The 22,988-nt window shown below is 38.6% G+C and overlaps 1 protein-coding gene across 4 annotated transcripts; it reads right to left on the bottom strand.

Moving 5' to 3' along the window:
• Positions 1-8,749: 8,749 nt before the first annotated feature.
• eef1db (eukaryotic translation elongation factor 1 delta b (guanine nucleotide exchange protein)) lies at positions 8,750-22,626 on the bottom strand. Of its 4 annotated transcripts, XM_067514643.1 has the most exons (10): positions 19,348-20,517; positions 15,929-17,211; positions 15,334-15,460; positions 14,928-14,999; positions 11,961-12,023; positions 11,490-11,586; positions 10,610-10,722; positions 10,271-10,465; positions 9,952-10,146; positions 8,750-8,885 (listed from the first exon to the last, which is right to left on the bottom strand). In XM_067514643.1, the coding sequence occupies exons 2-10, from the start codon at positions 17,209-17,211 to the stop codon at positions 8,847-8,849; spliced, it is 2,184 nt and encodes a 727-aa protein (XP_067370744.1). In that variant the 5' UTR covers positions 19,348-20,517; the 3' UTR covers positions 8,750-8,846. The 4 variants fall into 4 exon arrangements, with proteins under 4 accessions (XP_067370744.1, XP_067370746.1, XP_067370743.1 ...); XM_067514645.1 differs by lacking the exons at positions 15,929-17,211; positions 19,348-20,517 and adding an exon at positions 22,471-22,626; XM_067514642.1 differs by lacking the exon at positions 19,348-20,517 and having other exon boundaries at positions 15,929-18,220.
• Positions 22,627-22,988: the final 362 nt, after the last annotated feature.

Genomic DNA, 22,988 nt, shown 5'->3' with positions numbered 1-22,988 from the left:
CAGCTTTAGGTATTCCACATCTTCCGAGCAGGATTTAGAAATTACAGACGGTGCACCAGAACTGTTTGACCTAGACAATTGTTCCTCCGTCACGGGACTTGCCGCTTTCTGCGGCACCTCAGGCCTATCTGAAAATGGCGTAACCATCTAAAGTTATTCCCTCGTCGGGTGTTCCTTCCCCCAGCCATGTTTGATAAAAACACAGCAAGGAGCAGTCCTGTGTGGAGTTCGTCCCATTTATTAACCAGAGACTTGATGTTTGCAAACTGTATAACCGGGAGGGTTAGCCTTCCGCTGCTAACCAAGCACCGGGGCTTCCATTCAACTCCTTCCCGTCTGCCGCGTCTCCTCTTCAGCCTGTTGTCATCAAAGGAGGTCCCTGTCGGGGCTAGGCCTACCATCATGTCTACATAGCATGTTGGCTCTAGGTAAGAGTCCAATGTGCTAAAAGTAACCAGTGCCCTCTTTGCTCATTCTATTAGAGTGTTGACTTTTGCTGTAATGCTTATTAATTGCTTACTAATGTCTACTAATGCTCCATCATGTACATTTTGTACCTCAGTTGTAAGTCACTTTTAATAAAAGCGTCTGCTAAATGATTAAATGTAAATGGATCATTGACTTTTAAATTAGCCAAGATAGAGAAAGTCCCTTCAGTCATGGTGGAGGCTTAGTGAGGTTGCGTAGGCAAAATGATGCTATGAGGTAAATCCTAACATCATATTTCTTGATTTTACACACAGCAACAGTGCTAATTATTATGATTTTTATCAGGTAACATCATTGGGGGAGATATCAATGTAAAGTTAATGATGCAACCACAAGGGGGCACACACAGTGTCTTATTGTGCAAGTCTGGATAAAAGCAGAAGGTTGTGTCAGGAAGGACATCCAAAGTAAAACACATGCAAAATTAAACATGGAAATCATGACTTGCAAACCTAATGTGACTTCGATACTAGCTCGGTTGCGGCCCGGGTTAACAACTGCCACCGGTGCTGTTGACCTACAGGATGAAAGCTGAAATTGGGCTACTGTTAGTTGAAGGAGGAGGAAGGTGTGTTTGTAGGCAGAGAGAGAAGAGGAAAGCCAAGAGTGTAGGGACTTTGAATGTTGGGACTATGACTGTAAAGGCTAGAGATTTGGTTGACATGATGCAGAGAAGGAAGGTGGAAAGCAATTATGAAACCATCTGTACAGGAATAATTTGTAAGAAGACTTTCAGTCAGAATTTAGAGTTCATCATAGTACATTAACAGCACAGGTAAAAGTCACCAACAATCTTCTCTTGTTGGTCTTGAGATAATAAGTTTGTCTCTATAATTGTTCTGTTAGATCTTAGTGCTACATTCGACACATTTTGATTTTATTACAGAGACTGGAACATGGGATTGAAAGAACTGAACTAGGTTGTTTTAAATCTTATCAAATAGATTCCATTTTGTTCATGTTAATGATGAATCATCCACTCGCATAAGATGGCATAAGTCTAGCCTCCAGTACTACTTCAAGGAACCTTGGAGTTATTTTTGACCAGGATTTGTCCTTTACCTCACAAATAAAACAAATCTCTAGAACAGCCTTCATCCACCTACAGAATATTGCCAAAATTTGGAGCATCCTGTCCCAAAGTGAGGCTAAAAAACTAGACCATGCATTTGTTACTTCTAGGTTGGATTACTGTAATTCCCCATTTTCAGGATGCCCCAGTAACTCCCTAAAGTGTCTGCAATTAATCCAAAATGCTGCAGCAAGAGTGCTGACTGGAATTGACATGAGGGATCACATTTCTCCTTCACTAGTTTATCTCAACTTTTGAGTCTAGACTTAAAACCTTCTTCTTTGATAAAGCTTATAAATAGTTATAGTTATGCTGTTATATTGTTAGACTGCTGGGGGACCCCTGATGGACTGAGCTCTTTTCCTCTCTATTCCTTCTCTTCTCTACACTCAACCCACATTTATTTGTCACCACTTTATGAGATTTGTCGGGTTTTTTGTATATATCTTTATAATCTTGACTTTATTATGTAAAGTCCCTTGAGATTAGTTTGTTGTGAATGGGTGCTATAAGGTAAATAAAGTTAAACAGAATTGAATTTTATTGGCTAAATAATATGGGACCTCCAATGGGAAAGGTAAGAAGTATGGTTTAACTTCTGCAAACCACAAAAATCTGGTCAAACATTTATGATAATCCATCAAATGTCTTTTTAATTTTAGTCTAACCAAACTAGTGGACTGGCCAGATGTGAGTCTGTGGAACTGTATATTGTTGGTATGTGTAGATATATTTTAAGTTATTTAAATATCTCTAGAGATCAAGATGGTGGTGGGAGCACATCAAAAAGTCCTGCATGTCTTCTTTTTTTACACATTTGCAGTATTTTTCCAGCTTGTTTTGTGTCTGTTCACTCAGAACACCACTAAAAAGCACTACAAAGAACAAATACATGTGTAAAACTACTACTGTTTGTTATTATATGCTGCGGATGCAAGTAAAATGCAAACATTTAACTTTTCTTATGTGAGTATGTCATCTGTTGGACACTATGCATCACAATGTGGGTCTGACTTTATCCAGTTATTAGTGGTATCATGGTTTATTACTAAGGCAGACCCAAGTGAAGAGACTGTGAGAGGGATTGAACTAATAAACATGTTTACTATTAAAAAAATTCAATAAATAACAGAAATCGCTCCTTACAGGAGGGTACAAAGAAAAACACGACAGGTAACAGAATACACTGAGCTATTCAAAATCAAGGGAAATAACTTAGAACACTAAGCAAAATGAATACTAGAAAAATGATAAGGAAACCAAAATGCAAACCCACTAAACTTAAACTTACAAACAAAGACACCACATGTCTTAAATGAACCCTTGGGAAAACAAATGATAACAAACCTCAGACCAAAGTTGCAGAGAAACAGAGTCCAAATTGCAGGAAACAGGATAATACAGATAATGACACGTGTCAGGTTAATCATAATCAGGTGTGCAGTAAGGGAGTGAAATGAGGATCTGGCAGGGAACTGGGGGGAAAGCTGGACCTAAATAGTGAGGGGAACAGGTGCAAACAATAGTGACAATGAAAGGTAAAGCTAGAGGAATGGGCCAGATCATGACAGTAGTAAGTAAATGAAAGTAAACTTAATCTTCTGGTTTGTATTTCTGACAGCAACAAGTGTATATTTTCCATTGAAGATATAGAACATACTGTACAGTACTGTAGATTCAAGATTCAAGATTCAAAGTGTTTATTGTCATATGCACAGATAAAAGCATGTTTCCCTGCACAATGAAATTCTTACTTTGCCATCCACACTAAATGTCATACAGTAAGTAAAATAAAAATAGGAAGAAAAAGAGAAATAAAATAAAATACAAATAAAATAAAAAATAAGAGCAAAAAAAATATGTATGTCTTCACACTGCAGTTGTGTATTCAGTAAAGTGAAAAAAATAAGGGTGAAACTGTGGGGATACATTATGAACTACAGAACACTGACAACTTCTGATCAAAAGAATCTACTGATGAAAATGCCAATGGGTTAAAGAAAGTGCATATAGATAAACACGCATTTACACAATCAGATGCTTTGTATTTGTGGTGTGCTTGGTTTCTAGAAATACATGGAATGGTCTGACTGAAGTGAGTAAAGAGGAGTGTAATAATTTCTAAAAGTGCGCCGTGTTGATTACATTTCCATAATCAATGTACAGCCACCCAATAATCAAAGGGTGGCTATAGCTCAGTTGTTAAGGCAGTTGACCACAGTGTCAGTGGTTTAATCCCTGCTCCCAGCTACATGTTGAAGTGTCCTTGGGCAAGACACTGGGTCAGGTGAGCACCTTGCATGGCAGCCACCACCATTGGTGTGTGTGTGTGTGTGTGTGTGTGTGTGTGAATGGGAATCAACATTGTAAAGTGCTTTGGATAAAAGCGCTACATAAGTGACTATTTACCATTTATCAATGTGTGTTATTGTGTTCAGTAAAGAAAATGATGGTGAATGTCAGCTTTTTATTTGACCTTTAATGTGTGCTGCTACTACTGTATGACAGATAGGTTTCCTTGGATCACTGTGCAGTGTACCCATAAAAATGACTCACTTTGTTGCTTAGCAGCCAGAGAAGTTTATAAATTTGTAATTGTAAATTTGTATTCAGCTAGTTTCTCTTCTAAACTATGGTCCAGTAGGTTTATTATTCCCTCCTGAACTGTTTCACATTCTCCCGTAGTAGGAATCTACTAGGAGACATTGTGTGCAGAGGCCTGAACAGGCCTATGAAACTGTCGCCCACAAATCACAGAAATGCTCTCCTGTTGTGGGCCTCTTGTTGCTGGCCAATGCCTAACACACTGCAATAAAGCTATCAAAAGGCAAGAAGTGCAATTTTCAGTCTCATAATGTCAAAGAAGATTAGTCTTTACAGGTAGCAACAGATGTTTATGTCTATACACACACCTAAATTCAGATTAAGATATAGTCACAATATCTGCTGTTGGATCAAACACTGAAACATTTTTCTGTTCTTGCCCTTTGTGTTTAAACTAGTGGAAAACTAAGCAGTTAATGACTTTAGTCAAAAAAGGAAACTTCAAACAATGTTTTCTCCCGGAGTTGTGTTTGTCCCTCTCTGCAGGTGTCCCCGGCTTTGGAGCTGTGTTTTTCAGTGTGCAGCTACTGGTCCTACCAACCTGCCCAATGTTTTGTTGTTGCTTTTGTTGCTCTTTTCTTTTCTGTCTCCACTTTCCACTCACCCCAACCGGTCAAGGCAGATGGCCGCCCACACTGAGCCTGATTCTGCTATAGGTTTCTCCCGTTAATGGGAGTTTTTCCTCAAAAACTCAGTTTTGAAAAGAGGCAGAATTTAAAAAAAATAAATTAAATACTTTGTCATTTCCTTTCCATTTAATGGGGTAAAAATAATCAAGCAGAATCAGGGAACAGACTGGAGGAAAGAAATGAAATCAGATCACAGAGACTGGTTTTATCTGTTGGTAGTAGTAGTAGAACCTGCTGAAAGTAATTCTCTGACGTCAGTTTGGTGTGTCCCCGCCCCTCACTCCCCATGTCCTGAATAACAATACCAAGATCCTTCAGAGGGCCCCCAGTAGTGCTTGTTAGAGAACCAAGAAACATTCACTTGTACTGGTACTGGTGTTAGGATGCTAATAGGCTAAGCTAATATGCTAAACATGCTGAACATGACTCCTATAGCTTATGGTGGGTTCACATCATCTCATCTAAACCTTTGTTACAAGCAGCCAGGTCAACAGCTTCCTACAGGGTGATCCAGAAACCAGCACTGGGCCAGCATGCCAGAACACACTCAGGGGTGGTCGTTCAGCTACCTGTCTAGCCTTTGCTCCCTGATGCGCTCCTGAAACTTTCCATAGGCTTGGTTTTCAAGTTTTCTATAAAATAATTTTCTCACTGAAGGACGTAAATCTCAGAATAAATGTGGTAAATCGAACATCTGATGTAACAGGGAAATGCTGGAGGCATGTACCACAATCTGAGGACTCAAATATTGACATGTCCATTTTTGTCCTAAAAAGAAGCTTGGCCTTTTACCTTAAAGACTGTTGTTTCTTCCTGACCTTTGACCTTCACTGTCAGTCTCCCCTACACACATTGTGTTTATTTCTTTGCTATAAACACATGAAACTCTGTGTAACCCAGCCTATTAAATCCCACCAGGGCAAAAATTTCCATCCAAGAACATAAAGTCTCACTGAATATGAATAAGTATTTGATCGAGCACTTATCAAACTATCTGCTGCTCCAGTCGTCTATTTGTGAACAGAAAGCCCAGTGTCATGTGGGACTCGTTCTTTGCTATGCAGTGTGCATAGTCCCATATGTTTTCGTTGTCACCGTGTGTACGATCAGATATAGACATAGAGTAAGTACCAATTCAATAATACCAATTCAATAATGTGAAAAACCAAAAACTGCACAAAAAACAGATGTCATTTTGAATAGTGATTTAACATGTCAGCAGCATTGGAAAGTGACTAAGTAAATTTATACATGTACTGTAAGTAGTTTTAAAGTATTAAAGATTCCAAATACAAAATATAATCAACTAACAAATGAGGATTTTTGTACCTTCACTGATTTTTGGAATCTTTCCAATGCAGGACTATCACATGTATTACTGCAGTTCTACACTGGGCAGATATACTTTTATACTATAGTTATAGTTATTTTATAGCAGACACTGATTCATTATCAGACCAAGTTCTGTCAGGAACTCCTCACAAATCCAGTCACTATCACCTGAAGCTTCCTGATGGGGACTAATGGTGACACATGGCTGCTGGAGATGCTGCAGACACTTATGTCCAGGTCACAGCTTTGTTTGATTTGTCCACAGCTCATCCTGATGGGACCTATGGACAGGTGAGGACACACACAATGACTTGTATTTAATTTAAAAGCATTATCTTTAGTTTAATTTAGTTTTTAGATTCAATAGCTGAAACAAAGCTTGTTCTTTCATTGTGAGTAGAAAAGATACTCATTTACCACATTCCTGCATTTCCACACACACAGACAGGCTTATTCCCAACACACAAACTGGATGTGTAGAAAACATCAGTATTGGGAAATGACATCTGTCTATTTTGAGAGAGTTCAGTTTAGTAAAACACAGTTTAGTTTAGTCGAAGCTTCTTGAAGCTCTGAGAGCCAAATACCTATACCCTAAGCCTCATGTGACACTAGTGGCACCTCTTGATAAAAATCAGTCATTGCAGCTGAAATAAAGAGGAGCACTGCTAGTGTAAATATTGTTTACTAGTCTGCATATAACATGATACATGCCAGCTACTCTTTAAATGCAGACTGATCATCATTTATTATTCATTACTGTGAGTGTCTGTAGTTTGTCTATGCAGTAAGAATCTCGGGAAGTCTGTTATATTTAAATATAAATTTGTTTTGGTTTCATGTTGTTAAACTCACCTGCTTTCCCACTGAAAACTATTAATCAGCTGCAAAATGGAAAAAGTCAACCAGGGTGGGGGGGCAGTCTCACAGGGAAGAACACGTGGCAACAGGCCATCATAGCATAGTGAGAAAATATTCATAATAAAATTTAGAATTTACAGTTAACAGAGCTGATAACAGAGTTCTCTCATCTCTATAATCTTCAAATAATCTGAGTGATTCTGGACAGGGAGAACTATATGATTGTTGATACAAAATGTTATGTATGCAGTTGCATTTTAAACCAAAAGTGTGTTTAGTTAACTAAAGCAGCACTGAAGTTCTGTAGAACTCTGATCCACTAGTTGTCATCGCTGTCATTGTCACTTTTAAAACACCTAGCAAAGTCTTTCTTGCACCTACTCAGTTATTTTTTATCTTCTTTTAACATGCAAAGCAAGTTAGTAAATGTGCAATAGTTGACAGGCATGAAAAGTAAGACAAGTGCAAACAGACGACAACCCCCTTATTCTGCAGAGGATCTGTTTAAGTTATCATAATCTCGGAAAAAAGCTGTGCATCTTTCTACATAAATAAATACAGTATGATAGAGACAAAAGAATATAGACACACATACATACTTACCTGTTCCCTCTGTTTATTTGCATAATTCTTTGGACCTTGAGGCCTGTGACAGGGTGTTTTTGGAATCGAACAATATTCTACACACTATTTATATAGAAATCTGAGATTTACGTTAGTTAAACTTCTGGTCACAATACGTTTGTGGTAAATTAAATGTATGGCCAAATAAGTTGATTTGTTTCAGAAAACTGAACCAAAAATATAAAATCACACGAAAGATCAACAGCTATCGGCATGTTGATTAGGCATGAGTTTTAACCTGGAGGCCTTTCCTGCCGCAACCCCCCCATTTTTATCCGGGCTTGGGACCAGTACCATGGTGGCCCTTAATGGCTGGGCGGGGCAGGGCAGTTTTTGATCCCACAGCCTTTTGCATGCCAACCTGATGCTTTACTCCCCCACTTAAAAAGATTAAAGAGATAAAATTACATTTGCAAAGCAGCTTTAGAGTACACTGCGAGAACTAAATGTATTTTAAAAAATGTATACATTTTTAAGTTAATAAATCTGAACTTTCTATTGTTTTGTTTTGATCCATATATCCATTCAGTTTTTAATTTTTTATTCTTGTGTCACTGGCTCATACCACATCAGTGGTTCTTAGGGAAACTGCTCTGCTTGTCTTCCAAATAGCCCTGCACTACACACTGCTGTTTTCCTTTTTTCAGGTGTGTTTAGTCATTCAGAAGCTGGAAGATACCAATTCACTGTCTTCCCCCACTTCACTCTAATCTAATCTGGTATCTTTCAGCTTCTGATGGAAGGAAAACAGTAACAGGATTCCGAACCAATGTACTACATGATGTCAGTCCTGTACCCAATATATATAACAATTATTTAACATTTCTGTCTAAGACATCACATATTGTTAATTAACATAAGATTCCTATTTCCATCCCTTATTACAACAAAGTGAGTATGTTAACACCACACTACTATTTGGAAAAAAATTGAGAAAACTGAATTATTTTCCATAGTCGTGTCCTTTTTAGAAAGAAATGTTAATTTACTGATATTTTTTTGCACCACAAATTTTCCTATAGCTGAAACCAAAAATCAATGCATGGTCAAATGCCAAAGTAGCTAACTGAGAAAGCTTTCTCATTCTGCATGAAGTAACATCATGAAACTTGGGGTAAAAACACTGGAGTGACAGATGTTTCAGTGCAAGAGTTGATTTTTAATATCAATATTAACTGTTGAGACAATCAGCAGAAAAACAAAGCATGACCAAAAACAGACAATGTCATACTGAATCAGATTTTGTTGAAAGCGGCTACATCAACACTCTGGACCTGAAAGAGAGCAAAAAGATGTAATTTATTTGGTCTGTCTGCGTGTGGAATCACAATTTTTTGTAAAATACTGTAACCAGGAAGTGCTGCTAAAACCAGTGATTCTCTGTGTATTATATTAATTACCAAACCCCATGAGGAGACTGAAAACAACTAACTGCTGCTCACTATGGTGAGTGGACAGCTCATTGATGGTTTAAGTCTCTGTATGCAAATTGTTGTATATAGTAAAAACAAAGGGAAAGGGAAAAAATTATTTATGTTCATGACTTATTAAGGTTTAGGAATGAGATGGTATAACACGTGGTAGGGCTTTATAAAACAAAATCATTTATGATAAATATCTATTCCACATATGATCACACAATATGGGAACCATTTTTTGTTATGAAATAGTGACAATTGCACTATTAGTTTTGAGCATTGTCATATTGGTTCAACATATTATTATTTACATCCGATATTAGCAATAAACACAAATTTCAAATTTCGTACACTCGTATCAGAAAGGTTTCGTGCTCATTCTGAACATCAAATCTACTTCTCATTCTGCTCATTCAGAGCTGCAGAGTCTATTTTAAGGTCTAAAGTACTGAACATTGTGCATTCTGACCAACTGTTTTATCATTTAATTCGCCCATTCACATGTAGCACCAAAGATTTGCCATGAGATGTCACCATTTTAACACATGTGCTACATATTGATTTGCTGCTTCAGAGAGCTTCAGTTTCTCCACGACTCCAAAAAAGCATCTGGGTGATTTGTTCTTGTTTTTGGACAAGAGGTCTACAGTGCAGAAGAAACAGCTAATCTAAGTCACAAAGTGACAGGCACTATATGTCACTAGAGGCCTGATGTTTGTTAAAAATCTGTAGCCTTGAATGAAATCCTTTAGTTAAGAAAAGCTCTAAAGATCAGTTTTGAAAATGTTTAAAAATAGAGTTGTTGAATTCAATTTTATGGCTGTTTCAGAGACTAGTATGTGATGCTCCCCATTTGTAAACATGAATGTTAACAGTTTATTAGGTACTGGTTATTTATTTTGGTTCACTGTGTGGCACTTACATAATCTTCAAACTTGGTGATCTCCTCTTCCAGCATATCTGTTCCCACCTTGTCATCCTCAACCACACACGCGATCTGGAGCTTCTTGATGCCATAACCCACAGGAACCAGTTTGGACGTGCCCCATAAGAGACCTTCAGCCTGAACCGAGCGCACACACTCCTCTAGCTTAGCCATGTCAGTTTCATCATCCCACTTAAAGAACAGAGGACAGATTATGAAAAACAAGATGAAAGGTGAACTTACTGCAGTCAAAATAAAAGCCTGGTTTTAGCTCTGAGAGAGACACTGAACTTTGAGTAAATCAGGACAGACTTACAGGCTTGACATCCAATAAGATTGAAGACTTGGCAATGACGGCAGGCTTTTTCGCCTTTCTTTCTGCATACTCTTTCAACCTCTGCTCTTTGAGTTTCTCTGCCTCTTCGTCTTCATCACTGCCAAACAGGTCAATATCCTCCTCCTCCTCTTCTTCTTTGACTAGGGCACTGGATGTCTGCTGGACGGTAGTGCCCTGAACAGAGACTACTGATCACTCAAACAGGTACTAATATAGTGCTAATATAAGTACTAATAATAGTGACCTGCTGCTGTTAAAATAATAAAATAAATTATCCAAAGCATTACTGATCTTATTCAAACTTAAATAGGAATTTACATTTGTGTAGGGGACTGCAGGAGTGGGAGCTGAGGTCACAGCTGCAGGAGATTTCTCCAAAACTGCTACTCGACATTCCAGTTTGGAAAGTTCTGCTCTTAAGTTGTCCACCACTGAAAAAAATAAACAAAACAGACCAGAGCCAGTGAGTCTTACTTACCAAAGACAAAGTGACCAAGATAGAATAAATAACATATATGACGTTAAAACAATTTACAAATGGACTGAGTAAAAGTTTGTTAGCTTCATACGTTTTAAACTTTTTTGCTTTCACGCTTCATTTTAACTGCTTGACTAAAAATGTGATTTATTGATATGTACTTGGTTATAGTTTTAGTTTCACTAGTCTAATAAATATTTATTACACTCTGCCCCCTTTATTTTGGCTCAATAAGAAGAGTTCAAGCAAAAATAACATTAAAAACAGCACTGAAAAAATTTTGTTGTTAAACAACTTAAAAAATTAAGTTATTTCATACAATTTTAAATTACTGCAAAGTCCCTGACTCCAGAGGGCTTTAAATATTTTTAACAATTTTTTTCAATAATCTACTTTTTCAGTCTCTTTCTGAATACATGTCACAGGGGCCATCTTGCAGTTGCATATTTTGTATGAACATTTCTGAAAACTGTTCAAAGTTTAAAAATTAAAAGCTGCAGAATCTCATATTGAAGAAACCTGAATGCACAAATGATACTTATGTTGTAATATAACTAAAGTAAAACTTTGTTGAGTAAGTGGGTCTGCACTGTACTTGATAATAGCAATTGTTCAAATCCTCTCCACAAATCCTCTCCACTGTGCCTAAGGACACCAAAACGGCATTCACACAGGTAAAGAAAACAAACATTCATATTTTCTCAAGGTCTACAAACCCACCTTTATGTAAGCTCTGGTTCTCCTGCTCCAGGCTCTTGATCCGAGAAATTAGTTCTCCTTGATCAGCAGTGCTGCTGCTGCTGGTGTTGGTGGTGCTCTGCACAAGAATATCAAATAGTGACAGATCATTTTAGAGAGAATTTGAACTTCTAACGTACAAACCAAAACATGGTGGGTACCTCCATCAAACCACGAACAGACCACTATTTGTGAACACACCACACAGGCAGCATCCATCTCAGCAGCCACTTCAGCCAGAGTGGAAGCAGAAGTACACAAACTGTTTATGGATTCTCAAAAATATAAGCAGCTAATTGAATGGGATGTGCAACATGCCAAACAAAAATGTAATCTAGAAACCTACTAAAGGTTTAGCTCAATCAAACTCAAGCAAAGATGTCAGTGAGGTTCACGGACAGTGTGATTGCAACAGAATTGTTCCGGTGACACACAAGCCTTGGTGGCACTTACAAGCTGGGACTGTTGGCTCATGGAAGGTTGACCAGACCCTCTGTTACACAGTGTAGTCTTCATCTGGGTGCACAATGACATTTTGGGTATGGCAGAGAAAGTAGTAGTGGAAAAGGAAGGGAATGAAAAACAAAACTGAATGATGTACACACTGAAAAGGTTGATACTATGAAAGGCTGAACAGAATTTTTTTTAAAAGGCACTAAAGAATAACACAAAGCCGGGAGGTTATGTAAGGTAATGAAATTAAAAGGCCACCAACATACTCCACTCACACAAACAGTATATTTTTGTAGGGTAAGATGTGTACTCCACACAGAACCATTAACAAACACATATCAAGTCAAAGCAACTGGTTTCTAGGGTTGTTTTTTTTCTGTATTTTGCAAGACTAATGAAACATTTCGCTAAATCCCAGAGTACCAACACGAGCCCACACACCACAATAAACTAGAAGGTTTTTTTTTTTTTAAATTTGGCCCGAGTGGTTGCAAGTCAGCAATGTTCTTTCATCATCAAATGCAACAATAATGGCCAAGAAGGGTATAAAAATTAAGTTTTAGTAAAAGCTTTCACCTCCTTCATAAACTGATTAAAAAGTAAAAGTAAGTAATTTCTGAGAAAGAAAGAAAGAAATGTGTACTAGCTCAACATGCAACATACATTACATATTATTTATTTAGCGCCATTTCAAAGATACAAGATGCAAACGTTGGAACCCAACAATTTTTTTAACAACCAGCAAACCATAGTATGAAAACAAATCAGAAAAAGTGTCATTAATTTCTGTAGCCATTCAATAGTTATTAAAAAAAAAGTTAAGCAGTTACAGGTATGTTTTATCATTCTAAACAGCCCACTCAGGTACTGTCAATGAATTTTAAAGCAGCATTTAAAGTGACCATGAAATGGTGGACATATCTTCACAGTGAAAAGGTAGTAGACCTTCTGACCCCCAACGTATGAGCAGTTGGTGTTGCTCTGGTTTTGAATATGTCACACAGCTACCTGAAATAATATAGAGTTGTGGAAGAAGATACAAACTGTCTCACTCACATTAGGCTTGCCGAAGGGATGGAAAAATGTTTATGCTCTTGTTGTATGAACAAGGATTGAAACATTGCATGCACTCAAGTTGATCTGATCTAATGTGAAGCGAAATAAACTGGCTAAAAATCACACTTTTTGTGGATAGCTCACTCAAGTAAACATTGAAGACCGCAATGTAAAGCGGAAGATATGCTTTAGTAAACAAAGTATCTGCAGAAGGGGCAGAAAAGCTTGCAGCTGTCCACAGACAGTGGACAGCTGCAAGGTGGGAGACAGAAAACCACGTGAGATGAAACTTGGATGCACAAATGTAAAAGCATATCAATGACACATTAACTGTACAAAAACCACATGAGTGGGTGAAAGATTAAAAAACAGGTCGGACAGTATGGTAAAAACTGTATAAAAAGTGAAGAGAATTTGCCAGTGAGTGGCAATGGGAGTGTGGAGAAGCCAGAAGAAGAGAGTAGAGTTTGGAGAAGTAAAGAGTTGAGAGTTTGCTCTCTTAGTAGTTTTTTAGTTCAGGACTGAGAATTAGAAAAGAACCCTTCTGAAGACACTAACTGCTGAGAATTTCTTGATTGCTGATATAGTTCAATAAACTTTTGAAAGACTCCACTGCCTTGGGCTCATCTCTTCTCAGGGAAGAACCTTTGAAAATTTATAACCTCGGATAGAAGAAGAGGTCAAGATTATATACCCCAAGAGGGAGCAAAAAGGGTAAGGATGCCGAGAACCCAAGACTGAATAAGTGTTTCCTCCTTCTATCCACTGGTTGGTAGACAACAAAACAGAATTTTAGAAGTGATTTTAAAAGTCAGGAAGGGAAACCACCAGATGGAATAGCGCTTAAATGCACGCTTACCTGAGTGATATTAATCAGAGGTGAAATTGAAGAGTTTAAAAGACAAAGTGTTTACACACTTAATATATAACAGAGAGACGTTCTCCAATAAAAGACATACAAAGGGATGAAAGTCATAACCAGACAAGTCTTACCAGAGAAGCACTTGAGTTAAGGAGACTTAAGCAAGGTTGACCTTGAGAATTGTGGGTGCTTCCACAGGCTGCATTCACATTATAGGCCTTCTCATAAGGCTTTTGCTGGTGAATAAAATTTATGTTTGTAAGTAACATGTATCCAGTTGCTAACCTGACAGACGTGGTTGTACTATTAGTACTACAGTTTTCTCAAAAACTGCTTGGTTATGCAATACTTAGTCCCCTCTAATTTTGTCTTGAACAGTAGCTTCTCCATAAATATCAACCAATCTGAGTCTTCCTTCTGCTATTTACGTCCACCTCTACATCTGTGAGTGTTTTTTTTACCAGAGACTGTATCAGTCACATCTAGGACCACATACAAATGGGGCAAAAGTTAGGTGGGAAAGATTAAGCTTTTTGGCCATAATGAGCAGGGATATATACTACTATACTATACCACTAGCTGAAAACAGTGCCCAGAGCATGATGCTACCACTGTCATGCTTAACAGCTTAGGCACTTTTTTCAGCTAGTGGGCATTGCATTGCCCCATATGAGTCAAATAATAAAGGAGGATTACCCCAACAGTCTTCATCACAACTGCAAACTATCAGCTGAAACCTGGCGTTACAACGAAACACATCACAGCTGACTATGGAATGAATAAAGCATAGTAAGCTTTTTAAAAAAAAAAAAAAAAAAAAAAAACATTTTAATTTTTTACCCATTCAAGTTTTTATCCATATCAAAGTGTCAGGAAACATAGCTACTCGCCTGCAATACCCAGTCATGAACAATCCAGTTCCTTACACACACACAAAAAGATGACTGTCTCTCTTATTGTGGACATTTTTAAGCAATGTTGCATTTGTCAATTGGGATCTTAATCGCCAATCGCCAAATCACAAATAGTTAAGACGCAGTGATACTTACTCCTGCTAGAGATTTCTGGATGTTCTCCCGGGCTCGAGCGATGTCTTGCAGTATGCTGTTAGCACCAACATCCTAAAAGAAAGTGAACAGATGTAAAGACGGTTTCAATGAGACTAATAGACTCCTAAGTTAAATATACAGTTTTTGCTGCTCAACTAAAAACTGATGCTCAACTAAAATTTCATAAAGTCATGAAGCCATATTGCAGTATTTTCTGACCAAGTACCTCAATCGAAAAATACCAATTTAAACACTGACCCGAAACATTTTATATTGACAGTCTTTGTGAATGCTGTTGTTATGTCAGATGGTGGAGCAATCATTTTACTTTATATAAGCACACAGTATAGTCCGGCTCTATTTGGTGACAATTTGAAACAAAGGACAAACTTAGGCTCCAAGTTACCTTAGGTGCCAAGGCTGGTTGCAAGTGGCAATTCATGTGCTCATAAAAGCGTCTTTCTGCTTCATCATAGCGAGGTTTGTCAAACCAGATCTTTTCCTGGGCCAGAAAATCAACTGCACTCATGTTGCTACAGAGAACGGAGTGAGGAAGGACAAGAGAGGGATGTAAGAAGAGGACACAGGAAGTCAGGTTAAGGATTAAGAAATACGTATTCTACTGACTAAAATTATACATAAATACCCGAGATATATCTACATTCACAATGTGAGATTTGTTAAGTTATAAATTTTACATTTCTAAAATTCTTACGGTGCATGTTATCTACTCTCCCCACATAGACCCAGATCCCAACACAACTTTCCAAAAAAAAAAAAATAAAAAAAATTAGAACGCTGAAAAAACACGATGATACAAATATGTGGAAAAATTAAAGACCACAAGGAATAATGAATAAAAACAAATACAGAAACAAGATGAACAAAGAAAAACAAGAAAAAAAATGAGAAAAATCAGGTGATGGCATAAATAATTATACAAGATGAAATAAAACATCTAGAGCTGCTCCTTTCTCCCACTTTGGACAGTTTGATCATACTTGTCCCTCAAACGGGTGTTGGAGGTAACCGATGAGGCATCTGCTTCCAGCTTCTGACCCTTCTTTGCCATGACTGCTTTATGCCCACTGCAGTCATGGAAATGGCTCTCTGCAGCGTCGTACCGCCACTTGTCCAACCACACCCGCTCACTGCCCGGGTGAAGGAAGAAGCAGACTCCTGTCCCTGATACTTTTTCTTTTTCCAGAACCTCAGCTGGTTCCTCCTCTTCTTGGATCGGGTGCAAAGCATGAAAGATTTCTGCTTTAACCTGCTGGACCACTCGTTTTCCCTCTAAAATCAACTCCTCCTCCCCTTGGTCTTCCTCCTCCTCTTCCACCAGGCTTTGAGGGTGGTTGTTAGCTCTGGAGATGGAGGCACAGCTAGACCTCTTCAAGGAGTTGCTGTATAGATTCTGATAGAAGGCTGCTTCAGCACGGTCATACAATGGTTTCTCCAGCCACACATCTCTAAGCAACTCCACTGGGATATGAGGCAGTCCGTTAATCGACTGTCGATTAGTTGATGTAACAGCTGCTTGTTGGATGTTCGGTGTTGCGGGAGTCGGGACTAAAGACTGATATCCTTCATCAGGTGTTCTGGATGTGATGGAGCGGTTTGGCAGAGATTGGAGGTCCAGAGAGTTTGGAATAAAAGGCTGGGTGGATACTTCCAGAAAGCGGCTTTCTGCTTGGTCAAAAGACGACTTGTTTACCCACACTGCCTGTACCACATGGTGACAAGCCACCTGGTCACCATGGTGGCAGGTCAGTCCTGAGGAAGATGAAGCCACAGAGGGGGGGGATTTTGAATGTTTCCTAGGAGCTGGAGATGACTGGTTTGGGTTTGTGACCCCATTAGAGGAACTGAGCAACCAGCATTGGTAGAGGGTCTCAGCTCGTTCATAAATGCTGTGTTCAAACCATACATTAGCACACTCTGCTTGCAGGCCAGTCAGAACAGCACGAGGGTTGGATGGCTGACTAGTCTTTTTGTTTGGGTGCTCCTCATTCTTGGTTTTACCGTCAACCGTTCCTTCAGAGCGACTTTCAGCATTAGAGGACCGCTTCTTGCGACGGCGGCTTTTCCCGCTGCGCTTTACGTCTCCATTCAAGCTGTCGCTCTCTGGGGATGATGACGCAGCATCTCCATTTCTCTGACCTGACTCAGTCTTGTTTCTACAGCCCAGTGCGGTGTTGGCAAACTGGTCCACTTGACAGTGACTGGGAGGCTGATCATGCTCCAAGTCACCTGCTGCAGAGGAGTGGATGATCTTCAACATCATCTTTGATCCGTTGCAGGATAAAAAAAAAGAGAACAGGCACAGGCTTTTGGGTTAGAGACACAGGAAGTATTAAAGGCACAAGGGACTAATCTCCAGTTAATTCAGAAATGTATCAAACACCTTCACTTTTTTGCATATTGTAGGTAACATTTTCAATGGAGAAAAGTGCCATCTGTCAACACCCAATAAAGCAACTTAGTGAAAAAATGTTGAGAAATTTTAGCAAAGTAAAAAACAAACAACAAAAACTGAAATCTTTAATTTGTGAAAATATTAATAGCCTTATTCAGACCCTTTGCCTTTTATTTAAAGTTGATTTCATCTACCCACTCAATCATAAACTTCACTGCATTCAGTTCACCAAGGTCCTTCTTTCGTTTTTTGCAGTTTACAATGTTGGAGAATACTGGAGGGAATCCTGGTGGTGTCAAAATCCTTGTATTTTACAATCACTGAGGACACTGTGGTCCCAGGAACACTTTAAAATTACTCGCTTTGAGTTTACAAACTTTTCCTGATCTATGACAAAGTGAATAGCTTAACACTGGTCATGTTTACCTACACAAGAGTAACCAGGTTAATCCGAAATCAGCTGACATTGGTAATTGGGTTCACATGCACTTACGAAAATTGATTACCTGCAAATCTATGTATATATGCAGCAACAGAGTAATCTGACTCCATCTCTGACTTGTTTTAAAGCCTAGCACAAAGATTTTAACTATAGCGACAGAAAACTGCTTTTTTATGTGTGAAAAAGAAATAAATAAAAATAACAAATAAAACCGTTTCCCAAGAAAACCGACTGTAACTTGGTTACTGGTTAAGTCCACTTGAATGTACTGACTGAAAACTGTCTAAATTCCATATGTGAAATGCTTTTTGAGACCTGGCCAAAAGATTCCAAGCATGAATTTCTACCAGTGTGATTTACTACAAAGCATATTTTAGTTTTGGATTTTTTAATCAATCACTATTGGATTATTAAGTGTAGACCTGCTTAGAAAAATGGCATAATTGTCCATTTCCAAAAGACAAGTACTACTTTCTGAAGCCTTGGTATTAGACTCAGCACAAACCAATCTGTGTTTGTATATTTATATATTGTATTGTACAGGCAAACAGAGCCTACAAGTCTATCCCAGAGAAAAGCACTAAGCATGCAGGAAAAAAAACAAAAAACAAACTCCTGTAGAAAATGTCACATGTTGAATGTATGAAATGTATCCGTTATTTGTCAAGAGCCAGCATCATTGTCAAACACAGTTGACTTTGAATTCACCTTACGAAAGGTGTGTCTTGCAAAGCTAACATGGTACAGGTTCAGGATTTTTTTTTGTCCTTTCGGCTCATCCCGTGAGTTCAGGGTCACCACAGCGGATCAATGTCCGCATGTTGATTTGGCACAGTTTTTATGCCGGATGCCCTTCCTGACGCAACCCTTCCCAATTTCTACCGGGCTTGGACTGGCACTGCATAGCTGGTCCAAGGGACCGTTAGGTGTTCAGTGTCTTGCCCAGAGACACCCTAACCCATAACAACCAAAAACTAAAATCTGGCCTTTTTTAAAGTTTCAGCAGGAAATTATGTTCATGCTGCAAAAACAAATATCAAACAATTTTCTTAAATAAGAGAACTTTTGTTGCATTTAATATCCAAAATATACTCCTATGGTCAGTGTAGTAATATTGGCTTTACAACAAATTTATGATTCACTGCAAAACGTCCTCTAACAAAGACTGTAAAAAAGGTTTTCAGATTATGAAAACTTCTAAGTAATGATTTATTCAATTTAATCTTGACAAAATGACATGAGCGCATGCAAAGAAAGTACAGGCTGTGACAAATGGAAAGCAATAAAAACATTTTTGTAAAAGACAAAAAACAGCCTAATATCAATGGATGATGGAACAGCATATGCTCATGCATGCAAACTCAATAACTCAACAGGCACTGAGATATTCCACACTACACAAACAAAATAGTGCAGGTCATGCTGTATGTAACGAAACTGCAGTACTCTGCCGTAAAACAGGAGATGCATGTATTAAAACGGATTTAAGCATTTCTAGGCATTATTTTGGGAAGTGATTTCCTCCTTTTAATTACAAACGCATATTCAGGTTCTTAACTTACCTTCTTTCGTAAAAATGTTTATCTCTAACTAGTCTCCAAATCAAAAGCTCAATAGTTCTTTTCATCCAGTTCATTGCAAGCCATTGGAAAAAAAAGTAAGAATCAACAACTTGCAAAACAAACTTAACTGATACAGGGAACACAACTACAGCATGTACAAAAAGCAGCAATTCTCAATCACGGTACATGTTAATATCATAAAGAATACTCACTTGTCACCGGCTGAATGCCAGATGAGAGGAAAGAAACTCTGCATTAAAGGATTTTTCTTAAGAATACCTTAATGTTTCTTACTGTTGTACATACGCTGCCCAGACAAGCTACACACTTTCCTATCTCTAATAACTTTTGTTGGCGTTATATGATCAAATGGTTGTAAGTGAACAGCAAAGCACACAAAATAATAAACAATTGAGCACATTAAAAATGAACAATTTTAAGCACATTAGAGCACAGAATAATGGTTTCATCAGAAAATACAAATCTGTTGCAGATATTTGGGGTTTGATTTCCTCCCAGGCCTTCTGCAGAATGCCCGAAGGGCATGATCTGCTGGTTGTGCAGTGTTCCCAAATTCTTCGGTCCAGCTTCCCCCAACCTTTTTTTTGTTTTTTTAAGCAGCTTTCCCCTCAAGATAATTCTTAAACAACCAGGAAGAATGCTTGAAGTCATTGCCTAGCTGAAAAATTTATTCCCAGAGGAACTGTTAGCCTCTTCAGTATGAAGTGGTATCCATGCTGTGTGAGGATGCCTTGCACACAATGCCAAAACACCCAGATCATGTTAGGCAGGCATCTTCCATCTTTGCATGAGCTCTGCATTTGACACGTTTTTTGCTTGGTGCCAAACACCTCAAACTTGAACTTATCTTATTTGTTCCAGTCATCAAATCCTTAAGTACACTGTTTGGGCATCTGGGCCTACTGCAACCTTTTGCTGTGATTTTTTTTTTTTTTTGGGCAACTCTGCCCATGGCAGACCTGAGTCTCCTACACACAGTGCCTATGCACACTGATTTCTTTTATTTTAATAAAAGATGCAGACAATTCAGAAATAGTGAGGCATCCATATCTCAAGAAGGACACTTGTAAGCACTGGTATTCTTGAGCAGATGTGCACTTGGGCCTTCCACTGTTTCTTCTGTCCTGATTGGATCCAGGTGCAGCATATCTCTAAAGACTATCATGTACACCTTTTAAAGAAATCTTTATCGCTATCAACCTTCCTTTTTAAAAAAAAATTATTAAAAATACAAATTATAATAAAAAAAAAAAACACTGATGTTTTTGTTTGCCCATCTTTGTTCTTATTTACTGAAAATTCACTTTACATAAACCTAAAGAGCCAAATAAAATGTCATATTAATGGTTTACTGGACTGAACTTACTTTAACCCCTGAATGGTACCCCAGTACCAGTCAAAGTTTAGGAACACCTGTTTTTGTTGCATCTTGTCTTTGTATAATTTTCTACAGTCATACTGTAGCAATTAAAAATATTAAATGAAACATGTTGATATTATGTGAACCAGCATCAAAAAGTGGCCACATCGATTGTTTTGTAGTGTTGAAAAGAGCTTGTCAGCTACTTTTACTTTAATCATCATCCCAACTTAGTTTAGTTTGGCTGATTGTTTCCTCCTGATTTGAAAAGCAGAAATGAGGTGGGATGCTCTGTTGTTGCATAATGTTGGTCAACTTGCTCTCCCCGTGTTTGTGTGGATTTCGCCTGGGTTCTCCAGTTACCTCCCACAGACCAAAGACCTGCATGTCAGGTTAATTGGCGACTCTAAATTGACTGTAGGTGTGAATGCGAATGCTTGTCTGTCTGTGTGCCTCTTTAGCACCTTTCAGACATTTTCCAGACCATCTCTGGGGTGTTTGTGTGTGTCTACGCAAATTCCCAAGTCTGTTGGCCCTGATGCAACTCGGATTTTATCCAGCCAGCTCCCTAGTACACATTCTAGATTATCTCCAACTGAGCTGATGTCGATGACATCCATTTCCTTTGACACGGTACAAACAAACACTCGAAGCTGAAGAGCTCATTAATTTAACACGACGATGTCAAAGTGGAAGGACAATGAAATTCGCAAACTTCTGTCGGTCAGGGCAGACCTGGAAATCGTCAAACAAATACAAGGAACAGCAGAAGATTCTGTGGTATACCACCAGATTACAAAGCAAAACACTGTGACTTCTGCAGCTTTGTTTTGGTGTCATGTTCTGCCCCCTGCTCGAAGTGTCCAAACACCACCACTTGCCCAATTACACAGAGTATTTCTTCACATTTGAGAACACACCTCACACAGACTATCTCCCGATGTTGGTTACTTGTCTAAAAGGGAAACTCCAGACAATGTCAAGACCTGATCCTCCTGACATTCTCTAGAGTTCATGTCTGAATCCAGTTTTTGAGACATACTGGGGACATGCCCAGGGTGGACACCACCTCTTTTCTAATGACAGCTGGAATAGGCTCCAGCCCCCCATGACCCTTAACAGGATAAGGGGTTAAAGAGAAATGGCTGGATGGGCCATACAGAATTACAGTTGTGTCAATAGAGAAAATCAAAGCGAGCAAAGAGAAATCCCTGAATGCGAAGGTGTTTTGACAGGTACATCAAAGACTGAATATTTATCCAGGCTGAATCACATACAACATTGTGTAAGTAACATTACAAATTAATAACTGTGGAGGAGTAAAAAATAAACACTGTCACTAAAGGTCAGGAATGATTCAAGCTGCTGAGCTGACATCACTTCGACGTTAGCTCCCTGTCTTCCTTCTGTTCAAGTACTAGAAAGGACGAGTGTTGTTGGTAGTCTGCCAACATTCAAGGGGATACCAAACAACGCAGTTTCATTAAAAATATAACGCAAAATCATTCGCTTTTCCTTGTGACATCTCTATTCAATGTCACAGGCTGTGAGTGAAGCCGGTGTCCGTACGGTAGCGTTAGCATGCAGTTAGCTGCCCATTCAGCTAGCTGCATGCTAACGTGGGCTAAAAAAAGTCCCAGCGATCTGTAAATGATTCGTTTCTCAAAATACAGTTTAAAGTGAATCTGTGAAGAAATCCCCGGACTGAAACCGGCCTGTCAGTCAGCACCAACGTAACTTACTATTGTATTTTTCTGTCCTGTCGGTGTAGGAGCAGGCCGCTGGAAGAAACGCGTGTACTTCAGCAGTGTGTTCAAACGGGAAGAGGAGGAAGCAAGGAGCTACGACGACGACGACGGTGATAGCTTCTGGAAAGGAGGGGCGGGGATGTGGGAGAATGGGGGAGGGAAGTGGTGAGTCAATAATGATGCTCAGTGTTCAGCCTTCACGTATTGTTGCCATTCGGTGATGTATGTCTAATATTTGGATAATCTGTGACCCTCACTGTGTTTCATATTTACAAATAACAACTGGTCAATTTTTGTCCCATTTTCAACCCTGTTTTAACCATTTTTATCCAGGAAATGTTTGACACATTTTACAATCACTGCTTATTGTAAATCTTAAAAGCACTAATGTAGTGACAGACCAACCAATGGCCATTTTATTATTATAAAATTTCAAGGGTATTCCCTTTATTTCTCATTGTCACTTAGTGTTAAACCTTTGAAGCCAGTGTTATTAGTGCTTCTGCTGAATA

Source organism: Channa argus, chromosome 8 (assembly GCF_033026475.1).
Source record: "Channa argus isolate prfri chromosome 8, Channa argus male v1.0, whole genome shotgun sequence".
NCBI classification, from domain to species: Eukaryota; Metazoa; Chordata; class Actinopteri; order Anabantiformes; family Channidae; genus Channa; species Channa argus.
The sequence above is the reverse complement of the archived record's forward strand: the minus strand, read 5'-3'. Positions and strand labels throughout refer to the sequence as shown.